General features: G+C 40.1%; 1 protein-coding gene across 1 annotated transcript in view; it reads left to right on the top strand.

The window, feature by feature from the left end:
* Nucleotides 1-13,866, top strand: part of LOC131742173 (sodium/glucose cotransporter 1-like) — a 90,635-nt gene that overhangs the window by 21,302 nt on the left and 55,467 nt on the right. Inside the window, 2 exon segments of the mRNA XM_067014669.1 lie at nt 5,924-6,084; nt 10,662-10,733. Coding sequence (XP_066870770.1) covers nt 5,924-6,084; nt 10,662-10,733 — 233 coding nt within the window.

Below are 13,866 nucleotides of genomic sequence, written 5' to 3'. Positions count from 1 at the left end.
AGCCTGTGCTCCGCGGCGGGAGAGGCCACAGCAGTGACAGGCCCACATACCAAAAAAACCCAAAAGACACTGTCAAGAGAATTAAAAGACAACTCACCAAATGGGAAAAATATTTCCAAATCATATGTCCGACAAGGGACTTGTGTCTGGAACATTACCATTAGCTAGAAATGGTAACGATATGGGTAAATATAAAGACTTTTAAAATTATTTAAATCTCTTTAAAGGATAATAAGTTGTTTTAAAAAGAAATAATACATTTATAAATTAAAATGTAAAATTTATAACAATATATGACAACAATATTGCAAAGGCTAGGAGGGGAGAGACGGAAGTATACTATTGTAAAGGTCTTATATTGTATGTGATGTGGAATAATATCACTTTAAGGTATGCTGGGTTAAGTTGAAGATGTATACTATAAGCCCTAAAGCAACCACCGAAATAACACAAGACATTATAGTTAATAAGGCATTGAAGGAGATGAAATGAAATCACATACATACACGCATGCAAGCGCACACACACACACACACACACACACACACACACACACACATCAATTAATACAAAAAAGGACCAAAAAAAGAAAATAGAAAACAAATAGCATGATGATATATTGAAACACCACCACACTAATATTCACATTAAATGTAAGTAGTCTAAACGTGCTAATTAAAAGTCAAGATTATATGATTAAATAAAAGCAGGACCCAAGTATATACTAGCTATAAGAAATCTATATATTTTAAATAAAACTGTACAAATAGGTTAAAAATAAAATGATAGAAAAAGGTATACCATGCTAACACTAAACAAAAGAAAGCTGAAGTAGTTATATTAACATAAAAATTGGGGCTTCCCTGGTGGCACAATAGTTAAGAATCCCTTGCCAATGCAGGGGACACAGGTTTGAGCCCTGGTGCAGGAAGATCCCACATACTGCGGAGCAACTAAGCCCGTGCGCCACAACTACTGAGCCTGCACTCTAGAGCCTGTGAGCCACAACTACTGAGCCTGCGTGCTGCAACTACTGAAGCCAGCGCTCCTAGAGCCTGTGCTCCACAACAAGAGAAGCCACCACAGTGAGAAGCCTGCGCACCCCAAGGAAGAGTAGCCCCTGCTCCCTGAAACCAGAGAAAAGCCTGCACACAGCAACGAAGACACAACACAGCCAAAAATAAAATAAATAAATTTATTAAATAAATAAAATAAAAATTGACTTCAGAGCAAAGAATATTGCCTGGTACAAAAGGGGTCATTTCATAACAACAAAGGAATCAATTCATCTAAAGGACATAATGTTTATGCATCATGGTATGGTAGACCTATTTGTTGGGTGTGTAAAAAATAAAGATAATAAAGTGAACAATATTAAGACAAATTTTTAACAACTACATAGTGAATTTGATATTAAAAAATGTTCGCTCTCAGTGGTTAAGAAAAAATTATAAAATTAGTTGCCTGGAATCAGAAATAAATGTCCAAAACAAATTGTACTGATTTTTAACAGAATTTGAGTTTGTAACTTTGGCCAGCTTTACAACAGCTTGGATTCTTGCACTAAAAAGAAAAACAACTTAGATGGAAAGATGACAAAAGGAATTATTTCAGTTGTGGAAATTTGTTAGAAAATTATGAGGAAAATGCTATAAAAAAGTTATTTTACAAAAAGTGAAAGATTTTAAAATTAAGCCTCAAAACAATTGCCCATAGAATACAAGGTCTTTCCAACGATACCAAAGATGAATGGATTTGAAATTTGACAATTCACAAGTACCTCTCTTTAGCTTTATTTGGGTCATGTGAGACCCTACCCAGTTAATATTTTGAATACTTTTTGTATCAAAGGACATCCAAACCTATGAAAAAATGTTGCCAATTAGTGACCTAAAAGATTGAACTTGTGGCATAGATCTTTTAAACCTTTGACATTTATCAAAGAAGAATTTCAGTTAAATATGGAAAAAAATGGTTTTTTAATTGATATCATGACAGACACTGTTCTACCTATGTTCAGGTTAAAACTCCAGATTTAATGGAGTTTCCCTTGCTTTATTTAATTTTGTGATACATATAAAATTTTGTGCTTAGGTTTTGTTTTGTTTTGTTTAGGGTTTTTTTGCGTCACGCGGGCCTCTCACCGTTGTGGCCTCTCCCATTGCGGAGCACAGGCTCCATACGCGCAGGCTCAGCGGCCATGGCTCACGGGCCCAGCCACTCTGCGGCATGTGGGATCTTCTCGGACCGGGGCACGAACCAGTGTCCCCTGCATCGGCAGGCGGATTCTTAACCACTGCACCACCAGGGAAGCCCCTGTGCTTAGTTTTTATAGCAGACTTTATGTAAAGCATCATGGATGGTTACAGTTGTTTAAATCACTCAGTGTATATGTGCAAATAATACAAATCATCACCATGTTATGGAACTGTTGAAAGAAATAGGTGATGAATTTAACGATGTGCTTCTGCCAGTGCTCATTGGCCAAGTATGGGAAATTTTACAAAGAATTACTGTAATGTCAGCTGCAATTCAAGATTTTCTTGAAACAAAAGGAATGTTTGTTGACTATTCAATAATCAAAGACCCAAAAATGTCAGTCTGTACTTATATTTCTCACTAATACATACCGTATAAGAATGAGCAAAATTTGAATAGTCAAAAGAAAGGAAAAGCTTATTTGTAACCTAGCTACCCAAGTATAAGAATTTATGTTGAAATCAAAACTTCATAATACGAATCAATAATAATAATTTTACAATTCTCCTAACATGAGTCAGTATGTCAAAGGTTTTAATTTTAACTGGCTATGTTATGTAATTGGTGGCAAAAAAATCCAAGAAAAATTTGAAGAATGCTTTGTGATATTGATCAATTTAGAAATGCTTTTCAAATTATGTCATGCCTCTGAATTTGATGTTAATAATAATTGAGTCAACAACAACAGTTAGTGAATTACCTAACTTGGAAAGACATACTTTCGAAACTGATAGTCTTTTGCTTCAAAGTCAGATCAATTCTTCTAAAAAGATGAACTAGTTTTTTCATTGACTTAAGGGAAAATTAAATTTTGGTAGAACAACTTAGTAGGTGAATCCATTTTTTTCAACTGTGAATTTTATTAAATCTAAAGACAAATCAAGTATGTCTAATGAAAAGTTAGCATGTAAATTGAGATGTGCTGTAAAATATACACCAGATTTCAAAGACTTATTGTGGAAAAAAAGAATATAAAATATCCCAACAGTTTTTACATTGACTGTATATTATAATGTTACTATTTTGGCTTATTGGACATATTGGCTTAACTATTAATAAAATAAATGTATTATTTAAATTAATTCCACCTGTTTACTTTTTTAATGTGGCTACTGGAAAATTTCAATTTTTACAGCAAATGAAACAATCAACAAGATGAAAAAGCAACCTACAGAATGGGAGAAAATATTTGCAAACCATATATCTGATAAGGGGTTAATATCCAAAATGTATAAGGAACTCATACAATTCAATAGCAAAAAACCCCAGCCCAATTAAATATTAGGCAAAGGCCTTAAAAAGACATTTTTCCAAAGAAGACATACAAATGGTCAACAGGGATATGAAAAGATGCTCAACATCACTAATCACCAAGAAAATGTAAATCAAAATCACAATGAGATACCACTGCACACCTGTTAGGATGGCTATTAACAAAAAGTCAAAAGATAACAAATGTCAGCAAATATGTGGAGAAAGGGGAATACCAGTACACTGTTGATTTGAATGTAAATTGTTGCAGCCACTATGGAAAACAGCATGGAGTCTCCTCAAAACATTAAAAATGGAACTATCCTATGATACAATAGTCCCACTTCTGGGGATATATCCAAAGAAAATAAAATCACTATCTCAACATGATATCTATACCCTCTTGTTTATTACAGCATTATGTACAGTAGCCAAGATATGGAAACAACGTAAGTGTCCATGGACAGATGAATGGATGAAGAAATGTGAAATCCTGCCATTTACAAAAACACGGATGAACTTGGAGGACATTATGCTTAGTGAAATAAACCAGACACAGAAAGACAAATATTGCATGATCTCACTTACATGTGAAATCTTAAAAAAACAGAGCGAACAAACAAAAACCCTCCTAGTAACAGAGAGTAGAAAGGGTGGTTATCAGGAGCAAAGGTGTGGAGGAAAAGGGGAGATACTGATCAAAGGGTACAAATTTCAGTTATAAGTTCTAGAGACTTAATGTGCAGCATGGTGACTATAGTCAATAATAACATATTGTATACTTGAAATTTGCTAAGAGGGATCTCAAGCGTTCTCACCACACACACACAAAATGGCAACTGAGGTGACTGATATTCAATTAGCTTGATTATAGTAATTATTTCACAATGTATACCTGTATCAAACATTACATTGTACACCTTAAATAGACAACTTTTATTTGTCAATCATAGCTCAATGAAGGTGGAAAAAAAAATAACATCCATGACTCACATTATATTTCTTTTGGACAGCACTGAACTAAACTAGGACATAGAATTCTGCTCAGGAGGCTGAGAACATAGACTTCTGACTGGCTGCAAGCTTCTTGCCTTGTGGTCAGACTGACTGCTTATTAGGAGAATCAAACGGGTTAATACATACAAAGTACATATACATGCAAAGGGTATATCGTATCTTAATATAAATCAGGAATCAAGTCCATTCACCAAACTTCAAATTGATGTTTACTGTTTTTGTGACAATGTAAAGAACCCATAGTGGGTAAATTAGACACCATTAGCATATTATTATTTAATGTGTTTATCACTGGATTTTTTGCCTGCTTTAATATGGTTAATTTTTTTTTTAAGGTTTTTTTGCCTGGCTGTGTCAGGTCTTAGTTGTGGCTCGTGGGCTCTTCATTGCAGCACGTGGACTTCTCTCTAGTTGTGGTGCACAGGCTCCAGAGTGTGTGGGCTCTGTAGTTTGCTGCACGCAGGCTCTCTAGTTGAGGCGCACAGGCTCAGTAGTTGAGGCGTGCAGGTTTAGTTGCTCTGTGGCATGTGGTATCTTAGTTCCCTGACCAGGGATCAAACCTGTGTCCCCTGCATTGGAAGGTGGATTCTTAACCACTGGACCACCAGAGAAGTCCCTGGTTAATATATTTAGATTAGTTTTTGTTTGTTTATCTGAAGGCTCTGTTTATAGTATTTTATGACACTGTTGTAAAGTTCAACTATATCAATAAAAAACAAGTTTGGAAAGTAAAAAAAAAAAATAACAAAGAAGTAGGTCTGGCACCTAGCAAGAGCTATCTAACTGTTATCTATTATTATTGTTACTAGTATTATTGACCAAGATTTCTAACAACTCAGCAGAGAAGCACACCAAGGAGAGTAAGGCTTGGCCCAGACTGAAAATTCGCACATCACCTATGAAAGTTCAAAGTGCAGAAAACTGAGGAGCCTCTGTAACCAGTTGGTCCAACCAGGGCCATGATTAGGGTGAGGCAAGCGAGGCACTTTCCTTGGCGCAAAATTTAAGGGGAGAGAGCACCAAGGAAACTCAGGACTCGGGATATATAATATTCGAATGCAATAGTTTAATAAATCCAAATCAATGCCCCAAACCCACAATGCACAAAATTTCAAAATGATAAAGACAGGAGGGGTATTGCTGGTTTTTCCCAGGTTTCATGTGGTTCGTTCGTAAAGACACGGGTACTGATGCTGCCCCGGTAGCCTCAACCCAGACCCACCCCGCGACCAGCTCTCCGTCCAGGGCAAAGCGATTCCAGCCGCCAAAAGGACGGCGTTGTGCCGGGACTGGCGGTGAAGGGGTAGCCTTCGTGCAGTGGCCCGCCCCCGAAGGCGGGAACTGGGCCTCGCGAGGCCTGCCCGGAGCTCCCAGGCTGCCCCGGGGCTGTTCCCAGGGTTCCCCGCGGCCGCGCCCCGGGAGCCCCACGGAGGCCATTTCCGCTTCCCAGAAGCCTGTGGCTCTCGCCCGCCCGGGCGCGCTCCCATGGACTTCCCGTGGTATGGCTTCGCCTGGACTGCTCAGGTCTTCACCGCCAGTAGTGCCCTGGACGTCCTGGTGATAGTTTTGTACTTCCTGTTGTCCTGGGCATCGCGCTGTGAGTACATGGGGCCTGGGGGGTGGGGGGGCAGGCCTGGACACCAGGTGGGTTCGATCCTCACCTGCCTGTCACCTGGTCCCCACCTCGCATCCCTCTCGTCCCCGCCCCTGCACAGCCCTCAGCCGGGACCTCTCCACCCTCCCTGTGCCACGTGCTCCCTACCGAGAGTAAGGGCACGTCCAAGCCCATCTTCCCTCCCCACCCCACAAATAAACAGGTCAGGCTGCCAAGTGCCTGCCGCCTGGAACCCAAGCCGTGTGTAATATGGGGTCGTTGTTCTGATCGATCGTCGTGATGGTGGTGGCAATAGTGACAATTACCCATCCTTAGACGCTAACGTGCCTGGTCTGTGCAGAGTGCTTTAAGTGTGTCACATACTCACAACCAGGCTGTGGATTACAGATGAGGAAACAGGTTCAAAGAGGTTAAGTAACCACAAGGGAATGATGGAGTGCAGATTCGAACCTAGAGCTGCCTGATCTGATGCATGAGCATAACCACTGCCCAGCAAGCAAGACCTCAAAGGTCACATGTAATTTAGGGTCCTAAGTGTTCATTTTGAATTTGAATTGGGCGCTTATATATTCTACTCTAGTATAAGGTTCTCTTAGTAGGGTGGCGACCGGCTCTCCTTTACTACCATCTGCCCGCTAGCACTTAACCTGTAGGCACTCACAAAGGTGTCTCATAACTATACTCCCCAGGACCAGGCAGTGAAAAGTCCGAGGGCAGGTAGGAAGTCTTTGGCCTGTGTCATGGTATCGCCCCTCGGCTAAGCTGTTAATCATCAGAAGCCTCTCCTCGGCCTGCTTCATAAGCAGGAGTATCTGCTGACAGCGCCAGCATTCGCTAGCTAGTGGGAGAGTTCTTTGCGGGCTGCCCCCACCCAGCTGAAGCTTTCATGCCCATGTGACCTTTACTTCGGGGCGCTTCACCAGGTCACAAGCAGGATCTTACTGTGCAGCATCTGGTCCTTCAAAGCAAGATCACTGGACAGTCTTTTGAGTGCTTACCATGCTGTGAGTGGGCAGATAGAGTAATGGATATATGGTCTCCATCCTCTTAAGAGAATTTCATATCTCTCCCAACTGAAAAGAGATCGGAGGTATTGATATTTATCCAGATCATTCAAACAAACGATTTTTTTCAAATTGGCCTCAGTTATGAGAAACATCCTTCTAGGTGGCCCAGGCGGGGCTCTGAGTAATGGGCACTTTGGGATCCTTCCCCCAGCTGCTCTCACTGAATTAGGAAGCCCCCACCCAGCTTTCTTCCAGGTCTAGTTGGGGCCTAGGTGTGGCCAAGGTCTGAGGACCCATAAGCCATCTGGCCGCTTCCAAAGGAAACCTACTGTTCCTCTGTTCTTCTAGGAGCCATAAAACATGTGCTGTTATCCAGAATGCTTTGATCTTTTTTCTTCTTTGTATTGTTATTTTTCCTTTGGTCCTTTTTACAACTCGTATATTGTTTTTAATCACATGCTCACTGTAAGAAGTGAGGAGATGCATAACTGTCTAGAGGAGTTATGGTTCCTCCCTCAGCCATTCGCATCCCTCTGAGGTACCCAGGGCCTGCGTGTCCCTCCTCCCTTCTCAGTGCTTACACTGAGACATATAGGTAAAGGTTTTGCATTTTTGTCATTACAAAAAATGTGATCAAATGTTACACATTACCCTGCAGTTTGCTTTTTTTCCATTACTACATGATTTAGAGTTCTTCAGTTCTATAGATAGAGATCTAGCTCATGCTTTTTGTTTTAAATAAATTTATTTATTTATTTTTGGCTGCATTGGGTCCTCGTTGCCGTGCCCGGGCTTTTCTCTAGTTGTGGCGAGCAGGGGCTACTCTTTGTTGCGGTGCGCGGGCTTCTCATTTCAGTGGCTTCTCGTTGCGGAACACAGGCTCTAGGCATGTGGGCTTCAGTAGTTGTGGCACACGGGCTCAGTAGTTGTGGCTTGCGGGCTCTAGAGCTTAGGCTCAGTAGTTGTGGTGCACGGGCTTAGATGCTCCACAGCATGTGGAATCTTCCTGGACCAGGGCTCAAATCCATGTCCCCTGCATTGGCAGACGGATTCTTAACCACTGCACCACCAGGGAAGTCCTAGCTCATGTTTTTATTAGGTACACAATAGTCAAACACGTGTGTGATTCAGCTCTTCCCTACTGATTGACACTTAGATTGCTGCCAGGTGGTTGTTTTTTAATAAGGTTTTAAAAATATATATATTTATTTATTTGTTTGTTTATTTTTGGCTGCATTGGGTCTTTGTTGTTGCTGTTGTTTTTAATGTGTTGGTGCTTTTAAGCTGTGTAGCATGGATTCCCGAAATTGGAATTTCTGGGTTTGAAGGGTGTGTTTACTTGAAATTTTAGCAGATATCACTAAATGGCAATCCCCAAAGCTTGTTGAGATTTACATTTCTCACAATCAGCATATGAGCACGTTCTTTCCCCAGGCCTTCACCAGCGTGGTTTGTTATTACTAATTTAATTTTTGTGGAGGTCCCAGGCTGATGAGTGAGTAGTGGTATGTTACTGCGGCTTTGATTTGTGCTTTCCAGACTCAGCCTCCTATGAGATTGACCATCTTCTTGTGAGCCTGTTGTCCTTTGATCTTCCTCTTCTGTTGAATAGCCAGTTTATGTGCCCATTTATGAATTGAGTTGTTCGACTTTGCTTTTATCACCTTGCCTGTCATTTGAGTTGCTAATATGTTTTTCCTAAACTCTCATTTTCTAGAGCAGTTGTTCTCAGCCTCAGCACTACTAACATTTGGGACCAGATAATTCCTTGTTGTGGGAGGTCTGTCCTGTGTATTATAGGATGCTTAGAAGTATCCCCAAGCCCCGCCCCTTCACAACCAAAACTGTCTCCAGACATTGCCACATGTCCCTTGGAGGAGTGGGGCAAAAATCACCCCTGGTCGAGAACCACTGGTCTAGACTCTGTTACTGTTGTCTCTCTGTCATCTGATTTTTTTTCACTTTGAAGAAGTCTACTGTCTCTCTTTTCCTTTGCATCTAGATTTCCTGGCTTGCTTAGGAAAGTTTTTACCCACTCCAACATTGTACAAATACTATTCGAAAATATTTTCTAATATTTTATAGGTTTTTAAAAATATTTAGGGAGTTCCCTCATAGTCCAGTGGTTAGGACTCCGTGCTTTCACTGCTGAGGGCCCGGGTTCAATCCCTGGTCAGGGAACTAAGATCCTGCAAGCTGAGTGGCATGGCGAAAAAAAAAAAAATTTCAAATGTCCAGAACATCTGGGATTTCCTTTTGCATATAATGTGATGAAGGAGTCTAGCTTTATTTTCTTTTGGTTCTTAAGCAAACCACCCATTTCTCACTGAACAGAATTGCCCACGTTTGCACAGATGGGACTCCTGAAATCCTTCATCAGCTTCTGACCGCTGAGCCCCCACAAGGAAATCTTGGTCTTTGTTGCTGGTGCCTTGGCTCCTGCAGGATGTTAAAGGGGAAAAAACCTTACACTTTTGTTTGTTTGTTTGTTTGTTTCCTCTGTTACCAGTCTCAGCCCCAAGATCTTTGAGAAAGTGGTGGATGCACCTTCTGCCCCAGCAGCCTGGCTGCTGTGGTTGGTGGATTATTCCAGAAAGAGAGCAGGGAGGAAGGAGGAGGCAGGGACATGTGCATAACCACCCTCTTCCCAGGACCTCCTCTCTTCCTGTCTGGTTCTTTCTTTAATGAGAAGACAGAGTGATTTTATTCATCTTAGAACATTTTGTAAATCCCTTTTAAAAGTTCTAATGCACCTCTCCCTACATACCGCTGATACCTTCCTTAAGAAAGGTCAGCTCTGAACATAATGGGCTCTTGATAAATATTTAGTGAATGGATGAAATGAGACTAACTTAATATGTCTGATTTAGAGTTGTTCTTTGGTTTAAAGCTTTATGATGTGAAGGGACTCCATTATAAGGCAGATACCCCAGATGGTGGTAATAAGTTCACTTCTCCCACAGAAACACTTTTTTGTCAACCAGTGGTCATCCATGGGTCCTGCTAGTCCTAGGCAATCCAGGAAATCCCCAGGACTATCTTTTGACCATACTGGAGTCTGGGAATCAGAGCTGGGGACCTGAGGAGGGAGCCCTTGGGTGCATTGGGAGGACATCATAGTCTTGGCAATGTGACTGCTCTCCTGGAAGAAGCTAGGCTGGTGTTCAGCTTTGCCATTCCCAGTCAATCGATGCGTTCACTGAACCACTCATCTCCAAGACTCTGCTGGGAACCATGTACTGGTTAACTATTTGGGGAAAGAATAAAGCAATATTATTTTCACACTAGTGTAGAGAAATGGACAGGCCCATGCGATCTCATAGCTGGGAGAGACTGTGGGCCCTCCTCTAATTCAGCAGGTAGAGACCTCTGTTCCTAAAAAAAATGAAGAGGGAATGGGATCTCTGCAAAGGACATTTACCCATAAGTGAAGGTCATCTGTTTGTGAGACCTGTGTCTTTGAAGCAGTTTGGTTTATTGGATTCCCCCCCGACACCACCCCTTTTATTAAGGCTATATTGTCAAGCAGTCGTGTGACAGTAGAAGACTTCTTCCTGGCTGGCCAAAATCTAGCATGGTGGCAGGTGAGTATGCCTTGCATGTGCAGTCCAGTTTGGGGGCTGTGTGAGGATGCATTTATTACTTTAATTTAGATGTCTTTTACCCCCAAATAATTTGAAGTTGCTAAATCAGGAAAGTCATTTCATTAGTACTTCCCTTAACTCTTCCATTCAGCTCAGTGTAGTTCAGTAACCATTACTAGGCGTCTGGTAGTACAAGGTATTGTTCTAGGTTCTGGGACACAGATAGGACATAGTGAGTCCTGCCCTCTGGAAGCACACAGTGTAGAGTGGGAGTCGGATGTGACTTCTTTTTTTTGTTTTTTGAATTTTATTTATTTATTTATTTATTTTTATACAGCAGGTTCTTATTAGTTATCTATTTTATACATGTTGGTGTATAATATGTCAATCCCAATCTCCCAATTCATCCCAACACCACCACCGTTCCCCCACCCTCCCTCCTTGGTGTCCATACGTTTGTGCTCTACATCTGTGTCTCTATTTCTGCCTTGCAAACCAGTTCATCTGTACTATTTTTCTAGATTCCATATATATGTGTTAATATACGATATTTGTTTTTCTCTTTCTGACTCACTTCACTCTGTATGACAGGCTGTAGGTCCATCCACGTCTCTACAAATGACCCTTTTTATGGCTGAGTTCCATTGTATATATGTACCACATCTTTTTTATCCAGTCATCTGTTGATGGGCATTTAGGTTGCTTCCATGACCTGGCTATTGTAAATAGTGCTGCAATGAACATTGGAGTGCATGTGTCTTTTTGAATTATGATTTTCTCTGGGTATATGCCCAGTAGTGGGATTGCTGGGTCATATGGTAATTCTATTTTTAGTTTGTTTAAGGAATCTTCATACTGTTCTCCATAGTCGCTGTATCAATTTACATTCCCACCAACAGTGCAAGAGGGTTTCCTTTTCTCCACACCCTCTCCAGAATTTGTAGAGTTTCTGATGATGCCCATTCTAACCAGTGTGAGGTGATATCTCATTGTAGTTTTGATTTGCACCTCTCTAATAATTAGCGATGTTGAGCAGCTTTTCATGTGCCTCTTGGCCATCTGTATGTCTTCTTTGGAGAAATGTCTATATAGGTCTTCTGCCCATTTTTTGAATGGTTTGTTTTTGTTTTAATATTGAGCTTCATGAGCTGTTTATATATTTTGGAGATTAATCCTTTGTTGATTTGTTAGCAAATATTTTCTCCCATTCTGAGGGCTGTCTTTTTGTCTTGTTTGTAGTTTCCTTTGCTGTGTAAAAGCTTTTAAGTTTCATTAGGTCCTATTTGTTTATTTTTGTTTTTATTTTCATTACTCTAGGAGATGGGTCAAAAAAGATCTTGCTGTGATTTATGTCAAAGAGTGTTCTTCCTGTGTTTTTCTCTATTTTATAGTGTCCGGTCTTACTTTTAGGTCTTTAATCCATTTTGAGTTTATTTTTGTGTATGGTGTTAGTGTTCTAATTTCATTCTTTTACATGTAGCTGTCCAGTTTGCCCAGCACCACTTATTGAAGAGACTTTTCTTTTCTCCATTGTATATCCTTGCCTCCTTTGTCATAGATTAGTTGACCATAGGTGCATGGGTTTATCTCTGGGCTTCCTGTCGTGTTCCATTGATCTATATTTCTGTTTTTGTGCCGGTACCATATTGTCTTGATTACTGTACCTTTGTAGTATAGTCTGAAGTCAGAGAGTCTGATTCCTCCAGCTCCATTTTTTCCCCTCAAGATTGCTTTGACTATTCGGGGTCTTTTGTGTCTCCCTACAAATTTTAAGATTTTTTTGTTCTAGTTTTGTAAAAAATGCCGTTGGTAATTTGATAGGGATTCCATTGAATCTGTAGACTGCTTTGGGTAGTACAGTCATTTTCACAATATTGATTCTTCCAATCCACAAACATGGTGTATCTCTCCATCTGCTTGTGTCATCTTTGATTTCTTTCGTCAGTGTCTTATAGTTTTCTGAGTACAGGTCTTTTACCTCCTTAGGTAGGTTTATTCCTAGGTATTTTATTCTTTTTGTTGCAATAGTGAATGGGATTGTTTCCTTAATTTCTCTTTCTGATCTTTCATTGTTTGTGTATAGGAATGCAAGAGATTTCTGTGCATTAATTTTGTATCCTGCAACATTACCAGATTCATCAATTAGCTCTAGTAGTTTTCTAGTGGCATCTTTAGGATTTTCTATGTATAGTATCATGTCATCGGCAAACAGTGACAGTTTTATTTTCTTTTCCAATTTGGATTCTTTTATTTCTTTTTCTTCTCTGATTGCCATGGCTAGGACTTCCAAAACTATGTTGAATAATAGTGGTGAGAGTGGACATCCTTGTCTTTTTCCTGATCTTAGAGGAAATGCTTTCAGTTTTTCACCATTGAAAATGATGTTTGCTGTGGGTTTGTCATATTTGGCCTTTATTATGTTGACGTAGATTCCCTCTGTACCCACTTTTTGGAGAGTTTTTATCATAAATCGGTGTTGAATTTTGTCAAAAGCTTTTTCTGCATCTATTGAGATGATCATACGGTTTTTATTCTTCAATTTGTTAATATGGTGTATCACATTGATTGATTTGCATATATTGAATAATCCTTGCATCCCTGAGATAAATCCTGCTTGATCATGGTGTATGATCCTTTTTAATGTGTTGTTGGATTCTGTTTGCTAATATTTGTTGAGGATTTTTGCATCTATATTCGTCAGTGATATTGGTCTGTAATTTTCTCTTTTTTTGTAGTATCTCTGTCTGGTTTTGGTATCAGGGTGATGGTGGCCTTGTAGAATGAGTTTAGGAGTGTTCCTTCCTCTGCAATTTTTTGGAAGAGTTTGAGAAGGATGGGTGTTAGCTCTTCTCTAAATGTTTGATAGAATTCACCTGTGAAGCCATCTGGTCCTGGACTTTTGTTTGTTGGAAGATTTTTAATCACAGTTTCAATTTCATTTCTTTTGATTGGTCTGTTCATATTTTCTATTTCTTCCTGGTTCAGTCTTGGAAGGTTATACCTTTCTAAGAATTTGTCCATTTCTTCCAGGTTGTCCATTTTATTGGCATAGAGTTGCTTGTCGTAGTCTCTTATGATGCTTTGTATTTCTGCAGTGTCCGTTGTAACTTCTCCTTTTTCATTTCTAATTTTA

This window comes from Kogia breviceps, chromosome 15 (assembly GCF_026419965.1).
Source record: "Kogia breviceps isolate mKogBre1 chromosome 15, mKogBre1 haplotype 1, whole genome shotgun sequence".
Classification (NCBI taxonomy): domain Eukaryota; kingdom Metazoa; phylum Chordata; class Mammalia; order Artiodactyla; family Physeteridae; genus Kogia; species Kogia breviceps.
Note: the sequence above shows the minus strand (reverse complement) of the source record. Positions and strands in the feature narration are given on the sequence as shown.